The sequence below is a fragment of the Gossypium raimondii genome, chromosome 6 (genome assembly GCF_025698545.1).
Source record: "Gossypium raimondii isolate GPD5lz chromosome 6, ASM2569854v1, whole genome shotgun sequence".
In the NCBI taxonomy this organism is placed as follows: Eukaryota; Viridiplantae; Streptophyta; class Magnoliopsida; order Malvales; family Malvaceae; genus Gossypium; species Gossypium raimondii.
The window spans coordinates 1985564-1997571 of NC_068570.1; the positions used below are offsets into that span (position 1 = coordinate 1985564).

The 12008-nt window shown below is 35.4% G+C and overlaps 3 protein-coding genes across 3 annotated transcripts; 1 reads left to right on the forward strand and 2 right to left on the reverse strand.

The window, feature by feature from the left end:
• Positions 1–344: 344 nt before the first annotated feature.
• On the forward strand, positions 345–2412 carry LOC105773523 (uncharacterized). Its single transcript, XM_012595501.2, is given in 5 exon segments — positions 345–965; positions 1226–1573; positions 1656–1725; positions 1728–1997; positions 2000–2412. Coding segments are annotated over 5 exon segments (1308 nt in total). The 5' UTR covers positions 345–533; the 3' UTR covers positions 2188–2412.
• LOC105773522 (cytochrome P450 81Q32) lies at positions 2355–4182 on the reverse strand. The gene is made up of 2 exons (XM_012595499.2): positions 3260–4182; positions 2355–3179 (listed from the first exon to the last, which is right to left on the reverse strand). The coding sequence occupies exons 1-2, from the start codon at positions 4139–4141 to the stop codon at positions 2559–2561; spliced, it is 1503 nt and encodes a 500-aa protein (XP_012450953.1). The 5' UTR covers positions 4142–4182; the 3' UTR covers positions 2355–2558.
• A 4731-nt stretch (positions 4183–8913) lies between these two features.
• LOC105773025 (uncharacterized) lies at positions 8914–11541 on the reverse strand. The gene is made up of 2 exons (XM_012594600.2): positions 9357–11541; positions 8914–9208 (listed from the first exon to the last, which is right to left on the reverse strand). The coding sequence occupies exons 1-2, from the start codon at positions 11194–11196 to the stop codon at positions 9093–9095; spliced, it is 1956 nt and encodes a 651-aa protein (XP_012450054.1). The 5' UTR covers positions 11197–11541; the 3' UTR covers positions 8914–9092.
• Positions 11542–12008: the final 467 nt, after the last annotated feature.

A 12008-nucleotide genomic window follows, 5' to 3' on the forward strand; every position in this document is an offset into this window, starting at 1 on the left:
AAAAGCTCAATAAGGCTTGTGAGCTATTCAAGCCTAATATTAAGCTCAAATCAACTCGAGCTCAAATTCGACTTGATAATTATCAAATCGAGTTTAAATTTTTTGAGTCGAGCTCGAGTAACTTAGGAACACTAATGTCTTCTTTACATCTCAAAGACGAAGTAATGACATTACAAAAGCAAAGAATCCAATTACATCGAATTAAAATAAAAGGACTAAATATTAATTTAATTATAATGGAGGGATTAAAATAAGAATTTAACCTAATTAATTAATAAATTAATTTCCCCATTTTAGTACATTTCCTTCTTATTAACGCCATTCTCTCTTTTCCTTTTTATATATTTTTTTCTTCTTCAGTATCTTAAGCTGCTTTTGTTCTCACAGTGAAAGACCATTGTTTGTTTCTTCTTTTTTACTCTTTTAAGAGCGTTTCATTTCGCGCTTTTAAGGTCTCAAAGAAGAGGGAAAGCTTAACGATAAGCTCTGTCATCTTTTTTTGGAGTTGTTTCAGTGGCGAAATCGTAAAAAAAATGGAGAGAAAACAGGGTTTTTTTTCAGTAGTAAGAGGGTTATCTCCGAGCCGTTCCCGGTCCAAAAGTCCGGCGAGAAGTGCTTCACCAATGTCGGGTTTACTAAGACGTCGGAGGAACAACGGTAGTCACCACGTTTCACAGCCGGACCCTTTGATTTTCAGGTCTGGGAGCTTAAGACCAGCTGAAGCTTTGTCTCCGTTGAAAGAAGGTCCCGATCCCGACGGAACTGACGCCGGAGATTCAAGGATGGAAGGAAGATGGGCTCAGTGGATGAAGGGTCAACTAGCACGCGCTCCTTCCGTTTCAACTTCGACTTGTAAACGGTCCGATCTGAGATTGTTGCTTGGTGTCTTGGGTGCGCCGTTGGCACCGGTGCACGTTAGCGCTTTAGACCCTTTTCCTCTACTCAGTATTAAAGATACCCCAATTGTTAGTCACCCCTTTTCTTCTCTCTCTTTCTTTTTTTTGTTCCTTAATGCATTTCATTGATTGGTTTAAAAAAGCTTTAATTTTTAGTATCAACAAGTTCATGATTTTAGTAAAAAGTATAAGCTTTGCATGTTCATAGTTAAAGGTTAAATTTTGATTGGATTTAATCTATGTTTGATGTTGGTTTTTATTATTATTATGTTTAGGGATTTGTTTAGTACTTATTGAGATTGCTTGTAACATGTTTAAAAAAATTGCAGGAAACTTCATCAGCTCAATACATATTACAGCAATATACAGCTGCATCAGGTGGACAAAAGCTTCAAAATTCGATTCACAATGCTTATGCTATGGGAAGGGTGAGAATGATAGCTTCCGAGTTCGAGACGGCTAACAAGGTTACGAAGAATCGGAATTCTTCCAAGGCAGCCGAGTCCGGTGGGTTTGTGTTATGGCAAATGAATCCAGATATGTGGTATGTTGAGCTTGCACTTGGCGGTAGTAAGGTTCATGCAGGTTGTAATGGGAAGCTTGTGTGGAGGCACACTCCTTGGCTCGGTGCACATGCAGCTAAAGGACCGGTTAGACCCCTTCGTCGTGCACTTCAGGTAAAGTAGTCTCGGCTCTTGCCCCATGTTGCGAAATTGTTTAGCTTGGAATCTGAAAATCTGTTATTGTTGGCTGTTGCAGGGGCTTGATCCAAGAACAACGGCGAGCATGTTTACTAATGCGAGATGCATTGGGGAAAAGAAGATAAACGGGAGGATTGCTTTATCCTCAAGCTTTGTGCTGATCCAGCAACATTGAAGGCCAGGAGTGAAGGACCTGCCGAGATCATAAGACATGTTTTATTTGGTTACTTTAGCCAGAAGACAGGGCTTCTAGTGCACATGGAAGATTCACATTTGACTAGAATTCAGAACAATGGCGGTGATGCCGTGTACTGGGAAACAACAATCAATTCGTTCCTCGAGGATTATAGACCTGTTGAGGGAATAATGATCGCACACTCAGGTCGTTCTTTGGTGACCCTTTTCGGTTTGGAGATACTGCAATGAGTCACACTAGAACCAGGATGGAAGAAGCATGGGCAATCGAAGAAGTGGCGTTCAACGTTCCAGGTCTGTCAATGGATTGTTTCATACCCCCGGCTGAAATCCGATTGGCTTCAATCAGTGAAGCCTGTGAATTCTCTCAAGGTCCAAGGGTGAAAACTATGTAAGCTCACGATCGAGGCAGTAATGTCTCCGGAATATAAAGTAATTACACCAACTGAACTAGATGTAATAGTTTTTTTTTTACTTGACTAACTAAATTAGAAGGTAAAATCAGAATTGTAGTTTGTCAGAGAATTTTGTATTTGCATCACTGTCTCTTTGAATTTGTAAATACAGAACAATGTAGCCCTTTTTTTTATTGTATTCCGATGGCATAAAATTGTCTCTTATCTTTTGAATGTCTTGTTCTATGCCACACATAAATAGACAACAAAAAATGTTGCAAGTTGTCTTAAAAGTGAAACTTCCTATGCTTGCTTTTATTAGTTTTGAATTATCCAATTCCATCAATTTGGAATCTTTATTGCCAATAAGGTTAAATTTGAGAAAGAAGTTCAAGCATGGCTGGCCTTGGCTTGCATTTTGCTTCTAATGGTTGAGCTTTGGGCATGGTAACCCCTGTTCCAGCCCTCATATCGACCATTTTGTCCCCAATCCTCGACAATTCAAAGCATTGAATCAATGATCCTAATGTCAACCCAACTATTCTCAGTCCCAAGCCTTCTCCGGGACAGCCTCTTCTTCCGGCCCCGAACGGCAACGATTTGAACCCATCTCTTGCACCTCCTAGCCCATCAAACCTCTCTGGTTCGAATCTTGTAGGGTCTTCCCAAACTTTGGGGTCATTCTGTATAGCCCATATATTGACCAATAACATTGTGCCACTTGGAATTCGGAAACCATCCACCATGCATTCCTCTGATGATTCATGAGGTACTAGCATTGGAACCGGTGGGTACATTCTCAAAGTCTCGTAGATGATGCTACAGAGGTAAGGAAGTCGAACCAGGTCAGATTCCTCGATTAACCGCTCGTCTCCCACCGTGTTCAAGATTTCGTCTCGAGCCTTTGTAAGCACTTCAGGGTGGTTAAGCAAAAGGGAAAGTCCCCATTCCATAGAACTAATTGAAGTTTCAGTCCCTGCCATCAATAGAATCTATCATAAAAAAACATTAGACCAATTTCATCAGTGTATTACCAATGAATTCAAACAAGAACATAACATAAAAATCTTACAATCATCAAGCCTTTAATGATCTCATCAGTGTAATAATCAGATTCAGATTCTTGTAATGACAACAAAATCTCAATCATGGTCTTCTTGTTCCCCTCACCATTAGGATCACTCTTCATTTTTCTCCTATATTGCTCTATGAGATCTTGCATAAACTTATCCCTCTTTGCACCACACTCCATCAACCTCTTTTCCAATTTCTTGGACTTAAGCCATGGTATAAAGTCACCGAAATTCGTTACCGAACTCAACTCGAGTGCCTCAATTTGTATCTCTCGAAACCGTTCAGCTTCCTCCATGTTTTCGACATCTTCACAACCATAGTACCTTTTCCCTGCAATCAACCCCATCATCACATTGTATGTTAACTCAAAAAACGCTCTCTTGAACTCAACCGGTTCATCTTGACGACATAACAACTTCCTCATCAACGATTTCACCTCATCCATCCGTATGCACGACAACAACTGCAGCCGGCTCGATGACAAAAGCTCGATCGAGGCAATCCGTCTAAGGTTTCGCCAAAGATCACCATAAGGTGCCCAAGAGAGTCCAGTGTAGTTGTAAGCCAAGTGTTTCGCAATGAGCAAGCGAGGACGGTTGGCGAAAATGGCATCGTTCTTAGTGAAACATTCTTCCGCAGCAGACGGGGATGACACAACGAGGACCCTACGTGACCCGAACTCGAAAAAGAGTACAGGACCATACCGGTTCGCGATGTCGAATAGAGTTCTGTGGAGAGGTTTCTTAAGGAGGTGAAGGTGTCCAATGATGGGAAGACATGGAAATGGAGTTGGAGGAAGGTTATGGATTTTGTTATGGAAATGCTTAGTGAAAACATAAAGGATTAGGAATATTGGTAGGTAAAGATACAAGGCAGCCATTGATGTTCATATCAAAGCTTCAAAAGTGTTATATGCTCTACTTTTAACGAGGCAAGGTTTTTTATATTTATTATCTAATCTTATATTTAGTTAAAATAAATGAGCATAAACGCAATAAATAACAAATTTGGTAAAATAGCTTCTCCAGTCCCTTTCAATATCAAAATTGAGTAAATTAGTCCCTCTTAAAAAGATCAGAACAATTTAATCCTTGTCAATTTCTAAAGTGTGCAACTAAGGAAAATTAATCACGACATTAATGGTTTCCATCAATTGTACATTATTTTAATTGGTATAATAACAAATTTAGTCATCAAATATACACATTCTGCCAATTTGGTCCTAATTTCACAAATTTATCCTGCAATATTTGTGTAAATGTTGAGGTGGAATTTGTTGGATTTCTTATAATTGAGGCCAAAATGACAAAATATATAAACATTGAAAACTAAATTTGTTATTATACCAATCAAAATTATGTACAATTGATGGAAGACATTCACACCATAATTAAAGCCCTTAGTTGCTCACTTCGAAATTGACAAGGATTAAATTGCGCCAATTTTTTTGAGAGAGATTAATTTGCTCAATTTCGAAATTGAAAGGGATTGGAGAGGTCTTTTTACCAAAAAATTTAGCTATCAAAATTTACACATTTTGTCAATTTGATCTTGATTTAACAAATTTAGTAATCAACATTTACACAAAACACATAAACATCAAGGGCTAAATTTATTGTTCTACTAATCAAAATTATGTACAATTAATAGAAAACATTAATACTATAATTAATTGTCCTTAGCTTACTTTCAAAATTGATAGGTATTCAAGTGCTCTAACTTTTAAGAAAAACCAATTTACTCAATATTGAATTTAAGAGGACTGGTAATGTAATTTACCCAATAAATCATGGTTTTCAACTTTTAAAAAAGATTATTAAAATATTAAAAAGATAATGCATAGTAGCATAAATGATGTTCATGTCACATGGATAAAGGTTGGAACTTGTAAAAATTTTAACTTTTACAAGTTGTAGGCTTTAGCTTTTCAATTGTTTGTGGAATTCCACCATCATTACCTGACCCACAAATAAAAAAAATCTAAATTGGGCAGGCAAGTGGCTTGTCTTAATATTATGGTGTTTATAATTATCAGATTTTTTGTCAGATACATTGTTTTGAAATGGGTATCTTTGATTTTTTTTAATAATAATAATAATTTAGTTTAATTACATGATGCTTTTTGGATGCTGCCAAATCAATCATCTGTGCTATGAAAATTAAATGTAAGCAAGTTAACAAAGGGCCTTGGCATGGCAAAGGTTGAGCCTTTGGGCATACATCACTTTATTTCATGACCCAAAAGGTATTAATTTGAACACAAACCTTCAAACCTAGCTATTGTGCTTATAATTAGTGGGTTCCTCCCTATTGTTAGGATCATTAGGTTATGAATGGTGTGTGTGGTAACCAGTAACATGGTTCCACGCGACATAATGTGTGAAATTAGAGATGACATTAGAGCGAGATAGGAATAAATGTTATCAATCCGTCATCATTTGATAGTTGGTATTGTTTGCCTCACTATTTGTTTCCTTTTAGCATAAATGTGTAATTTTGAAAAATTTTAAAAGGTAAAATGATGTTTTTATATATGCAATTATAATATCGTTATTTAACTAAAATAAAAAATTCATTCTACATTGTTCGCATCCACTTTTCTAAAGAAAAATCTTTTTTATTTAGAGCGGATCAGTTCAAAATCTATTAAGTGGTTTAAACGAATGTAGGCTATCCAATCCTTATTGCTAGCTTTTAGAGTGTGGTTCTCCAAACTTCATATCAAGTTATCAATTTATATTAAAAACGATCATCATGTTCGTTTTGGATTTTCTAATAGTGATTGAGTAGGGCCTTTAGATGATATTAAGAGTACCTTTGAGTATTGCTTCATTATTGGCTCAAGGATTTTCTCTTGGTGTTCCAAAAAAACAGAAGATCATGGCATAATCGAATATGGAAGCTGAATTAATAGCTGCAATAGCAGCTATTAATGCAAGCCTTATGATTGAGAAAATATATGCTTGATTTGCATACAAAGCATCGTAGAAGCATTGAAGTGTTTGTGGACAATGAAGCAATATATATATATATATATATATATATATATATATATATATATATATATCAGACATAATTCAGTTTTTCATGGAAAGCCCAACCATTTCAACATTAAACTATTTTTCTTAAGGGAGGTGTGAAAAAGTGGTGATGTTATTATGTCAAATTGCTAATAGGTTTAAGTTTTTGAAAAGGTGGTGATGCATCACTTTCTATTTTCAATTTAATTTAATATCTTTCTTGCTTCTATCATATTGAACTTGTTCATAAACAACCCTATCAAACAACAACAATATGCTACTTGGTGTTAGAATTGTGTGATCTGAATTTCGGTATGAAAAGTTTAAGATGCAACTCACTTGTTAAAGAAATAAAATACAGAGATAAAATTGGGGATCTGTGACAGTGAAAGACTGAGGGTCGCACAAGTTGAATCCGTATAGGGCTATACTTCTTCTATTAGATGTTGATTATAAAATGGTTGTTTAACCCTTAAAACGTGTGTAGAAGAAAACCTTTTGTATTTGTTGTTTTTCTCCTCCTCTGTCCGTGATTTTTCCCAATAAAAATTTTCCACGTAAAACCTGTGTGTTCTTATTTTTCCTTTTTATTGCTTTGCGATCATTCCTACTGCTATTATCGATGTATAGTATAACACTTGGCATGCTAGTTTTTATAATGAAAGAGCTTTATTGGCTAATGGTGATGATTTTGGTGAGCAATTAATGGGTTTATAGTGAGAAAATTGCGCAGTAGAAGTTAACCAAAAGTAATATCATGCTGCCATATCAGGAAAATGGTTGATTTTAACTTGACTACTGTCAGCTTTGTTGTCCATATCGGGCCTATTTTGACAAAAATAAAACTCTAACATTGAGATTATGAAAAGAAAACATTAAAAGCAACATTGTAAAAACATGCAACCATTAAAAGGCAAATTTTATCATTATACTTAGTGAGAGGTTTTAGAGGAAGTGTTGTAAATAAGTGAAGGAGATGAATCAAGAGAAGGTGGAGAAAAAAATTAGAGTAGACCCTGTAACACTGAGCATAGCAGTAGATGGTAGTTTGTAAGGTGGAGGAAGGTTGTATGTGGTTGACGAAAAGGCTAGACAAGGATATAAGTTGAGCTTAGAGAGAATTTTGGGAATCCAAATGTCAAGAGTATCAAAAGTCATTTCTCCAATTATAAAAGACTCATATTTAGTGTCTTGTTATACCCCCTACTTGGGTTGGACACATGACACTTCTAGAAGACACTAGGTGGATTCCTGAAGACAGTTACCTATCTCCCATCCTCTAGGTCATTCTTAGTTGCCTCCTAGTCTAGCCACCCGTCGTGAGACCACCTGCTAATACAAGAGTTGTCCCCTTATATAAGGGTACTAGCTACTATGGTTAAGCCACTTGCTTTTTTGTTGGTGTGTGAGGATAAAAATAAATTTATGAGAAATTAACCAATACATCAAAGCCACTTGATTTAAGGTAGGTACTATTTGCCCCTACCTATATTTTGGTGTGCAAAAGAGTTATTCGTAAATGAACTTTGAGGATACAATGAAGTCTAGTTATTGTCTACGTTTTGCACTAGTGAAAACAATCCATTTAGCATTTTACGGGGCATAACAAGAATATTAATTTTTTATAAAGAATTTCTATAGTAATTATTTATTAAACAATCTAAGAATAATAGAAGATAAACGAGAATCAAAAGAATGTGCCAAGCAAATGAAATTTGACTCTTATTTATAAGAGTTCTCATATCTCTTCATAAAGATATAACTATTCACGTGGATAGTCACATTTTAGTAATAAACACAATTATTCAATAGATATTTACTTGAATAATTATGAATTTTTGTTAATAATTAGGTAACATAACTTTTACTAACAAGAGATGTAACTTATCATTATGAATAGTGATAACTTTTAGTTAATAACAAAGTGATATAACTTTTGACTACTTATATCTTTTCATTTGTAACTATTGAAACACTATATATATATTTTAAAAATGTTCCAACATTTTCAATGTGAACACTCTCTTTAAGGTCCACCAGGGATCACTTAAGCATAACAACCTTATGTTCTCTCAAAAGAAATAATAGAATGAGTCCGATCGTGTCTCATACAGGCCATGATGGTAACTTTTTGGTAACCACTTACCACATCACCACTAGAAAATTATGTCTTCCAGGAAAAAGGATCTTCTTCCATCAGCATCCTTAATCATACTTAGCTTTCCATCCTTCACACCAGCCTTCCCTTTCCTCCTTGTCTACTTGTTGAAATTTGTATAACAAAATCAAAAGTGAAATGCAATACAGGCTTTTATTCTATATATCATACTTTGCAATAGCATCCACACTCACCCCATGAAAACGACGACATACAGTTCAAAGCTGGAGAGACAAAGAGCAGCCAGGTTGGCTTTTTTTCCTCTCCTCTTGCCTCATTTTGTTTTGTTCTTTCATTTCATTAACATTTTTTCAACATTGTGCTCAAGTGGTCCTCCCCACTTCTTCCTTACTATATACATTCATACATACATGCATATATATATAAAAGATCCCCTGGAACCACCACTGGCATCCCACTTAAAATATTTCATCATATGATCTTCTCTTTTAAATTATAAGATTCATGATTTCATGTCATCATCATCATCATATATGCAACTCTAACATAATAGAACAACCAAAAACATTAATTTGTGCATGCATGGTACTTTTCTGAATCAAAAGACTAATCCATTTTCAGTGTCTGAATCAAATACATCATTGCTTTCATGCAACATGAAGCACTGACGATATATATAAGTCTTTGGTTTATTACATTGATCGAGCCATAACATTAAAAGCTGTTTTGTTTCTCCTTCTTGCTCTTTCCATATCTCTCCAATTTTTTCCCTTTACAATCAAAGGTTCTTCAATTATGGTGGACAGACCTGAAAACAAAAAAAAGGGGTCACAAGCAAAAAAGTCATAAAACATTACATTCACTTTAGCAGCATGCCATGTTGCAGAATATTTATATATGTACGTACTGTATGTATATATATATAACTTTGTACTATATATCAAGTAAATGCTCACCAGATGCTATACTTTTCTTCTCCATCATCATCATCATCATTTGCCTCATCATTTCATCACATTCTAGCTGATGATCATCTTCATTGCTACTTATCTCATAATCATCGTCTGATCTGGTGAACTTGGACTGCGCATTGACAAACAACCACGTGGCTTCCATCTGTTTGCTGATCATACGAGCTGCATAGTATGGGATCTTCACACGCTTGTTGGTGGTGGTTGTGGTTACTGAGTTGATGAACATTATACAATCCATTAAGCTCTCTTTAGCTAACCCTTTCATATCATAAGCTTGTGATCTTCTCCATAAGCTTTTACCATGAGAATTAGTAGGGTTAGAGAGACAAAGAGCTCGAGTTGAGTCTCTAATGGCAGCATCAGGGTCTCTAAGTAGTAAATAACATTGAGCTCTATTGCTATAAAGTACCATTCTTTCTTTACGAAGCTTCAAAGGACATGTATCCAAGGCTTCATTATACATCTTTATGGCTTCCTCTACATCGCCTAACCAAAACACATGGTTAGCTTGTTGTTTTATAAGGTTCACTAACACCCTTTTTTCTTCTATTTTTTCAACTGACATGGTTTTTTCTCTCTTTCTTCTTTCTACTTTCAACTCCCATGTTTGTTGCAGAGCTTTTAAGACATGGCTATTCTTGATTCTAAATTTGCTTTGTTTATAATCCAAAAGAAGGGTTTTTGTAATGTTTTCACCCAAGTTTGATCTATCACCAAGGCTTTTGAGTTCAACTAAATCGATGAGAAACATGGTGACAATCTCAATAACCTTGTACCTTGTATCTATGTCTTTGAGAAGCAATAACAGACAATCAATCCCCATGTATTGCCAATCATCTGATGATCTAGAAAGATGACAAAGATTCTCCAACACTTGTTTTGATTCAGAGATGTTTTGTCTTCCATATTTGCTGTAACACAAGATTCTAATCAATCCCACACCAGCTGGTGATGAATGGTTCACTAATCCACCCCACATCCCACATAAATCAACCAAGAACCCTTGGTTACAAATAAGGTTCAATGATCTTTCTTTACAAGCAAAACAGTTGAGTAGGTACAAAGACCAACACTGTAACTGGCTAGCCCATTCTTCAGCTTTTCGGTTCTCCATTTCCAAACCACCAACTCCTCTTGTAAGCAAATCACAATGATATTTTGATCTTTTGTTATCATCTTTAACACCAACGAACTTAGTATACACTTGATCAAGACAAGTTGAAGCTAAGTTCATTGTGAGTCTCACCAGTTCTTCTTCATAAGCAGCTACAGCTTCAAATGTTCTTTCATAGCTTGCAAGGTGACCAAGAGCTCGAACAGCTACTCTTTGTTCAACCCAACTTATCTTCCCTCTTAAAAGCTCCATTAATGGAGGTATAACACCAGCAAGTACAGCTTTCTCTGCAAACTCAACCTTGTTCATAGTATAAGAACCAATAACATGAGCTGCATAATAAGGGATGTAAATGTTTTGATCCCTTAATAACCAGCTTCTATCATTGGTTCCTTTCTCGAGTAAACTCACCATGCAATCAAAGATACCAAGGGATATAAACTCAGGATCATCTGGTTGTGCCATTGCTATGTTCCACAAACCACTTAACACCAAAACATGTTGTTGGTCATCTCTATTGATAACTGACATTTCCTTGAAACAAGTTGCTAAACCAGACCTTCTTAAAGATGTGTCTGGTTCTTTCATGATACAAAAGAAACAACATGGATTGTTACACATTTGGTCCATAACCATGTCGTTTATGGTTTTAGGAGGAGTGGTGTTAAAAATTGAGGTCATCTTCCCTTTTTTGTTGAGGGAATCCATTGGTTTTAAGAACAAAGATTTGAAACAGGGTTAGGGTTTTGTTTTCTGGTACTATATAAATATACAAGGTGGATAAGTAGTGTAATGACACCTAGCGGCGCATGGATGATGGAATCATCTTTGCTATATTTGAAACAAAGCAAAATGTGTGCTGTTTGCCTCTTTTTCTCGAGAAAAAAAAAAGGGGTAGTAAAAAAATTTTCACAGGTTTACTGAGAGGTGATTCCAGTGAATGAACTACAAAATCTGACATATATTGTACTTGTTGTGTTTATTTAATAGGTGGATGAGAAATGATTAATTTAGCATCTACCATTTGCAAGGTCTAGAATCCTGTTATGTTTGTGAAGTTTCGGGTTTGAGTTTTATATTGAAACAGCTTTGTCTCTTCGTTCATGTTCTTTGAATTTAATTAAGGGTTAATTTTTATAAGAGGTACTTAAATGTGACACACGATTAATAATATGATGATGCGTGATAACCTCACATTTTGACACATGATAAAAATTAATAAAATATTAAAAAAATATATATTTTTTGCCACATGTCAAAATGTGAGGTTGTCATGTATCACCATATTATTGATCGTTATTACCATGTCAACATATTTTAATGGGGTTAGTCAGATACCTAAGAGAAATACCAAGTTAACTTACTGTTTTCAAGTTCAGGTACCAGTTAGTTCGAAAAGAAAAGTTTAGATTCTAGTTGGGTATAAGTTGTCAAGTTCCAAGTAGGTATATATTAATCCATTAATTAAAACTCAATCTAATTATCATAGAGGGTTCAAATAAAAAAGGGTAAATATACAT

What these genes read in the sequence shown, in the direction of transcription:
- LOC105773025 (XM_012594600.2), bottom strand. Translation starts at nt 11,196, where the DNA reads ATGGATTCCCTCAACAAAAAAGGGAAGATGACCTCAATTTTTAACACC. An exon ending in GAAGAAAAGTATAGCATCTG is followed by an intron (nt 9,209 to 9,356) that starts GTGAGCATTTAC and finishes TTTTGTTTTCAG; the next exon opens with GTCTGTCCACCATAATTGAA.
- LOC105773522 (XM_012595499.2), bottom strand. Translation starts at nt 4,141, where the DNA reads ATGGCTGCCTTGTATCTTTACCTACCAATATTCCTAATCCTTTATGTT. An exon ending in TCATTAAAGGCTTGATGATT is followed by an intron (nt 3,180 to 3,259) that starts GTAAGATTTTTA and finishes TTTTTATGATAG; the next exon opens with ATTCTATTGATGGCAGGGAC.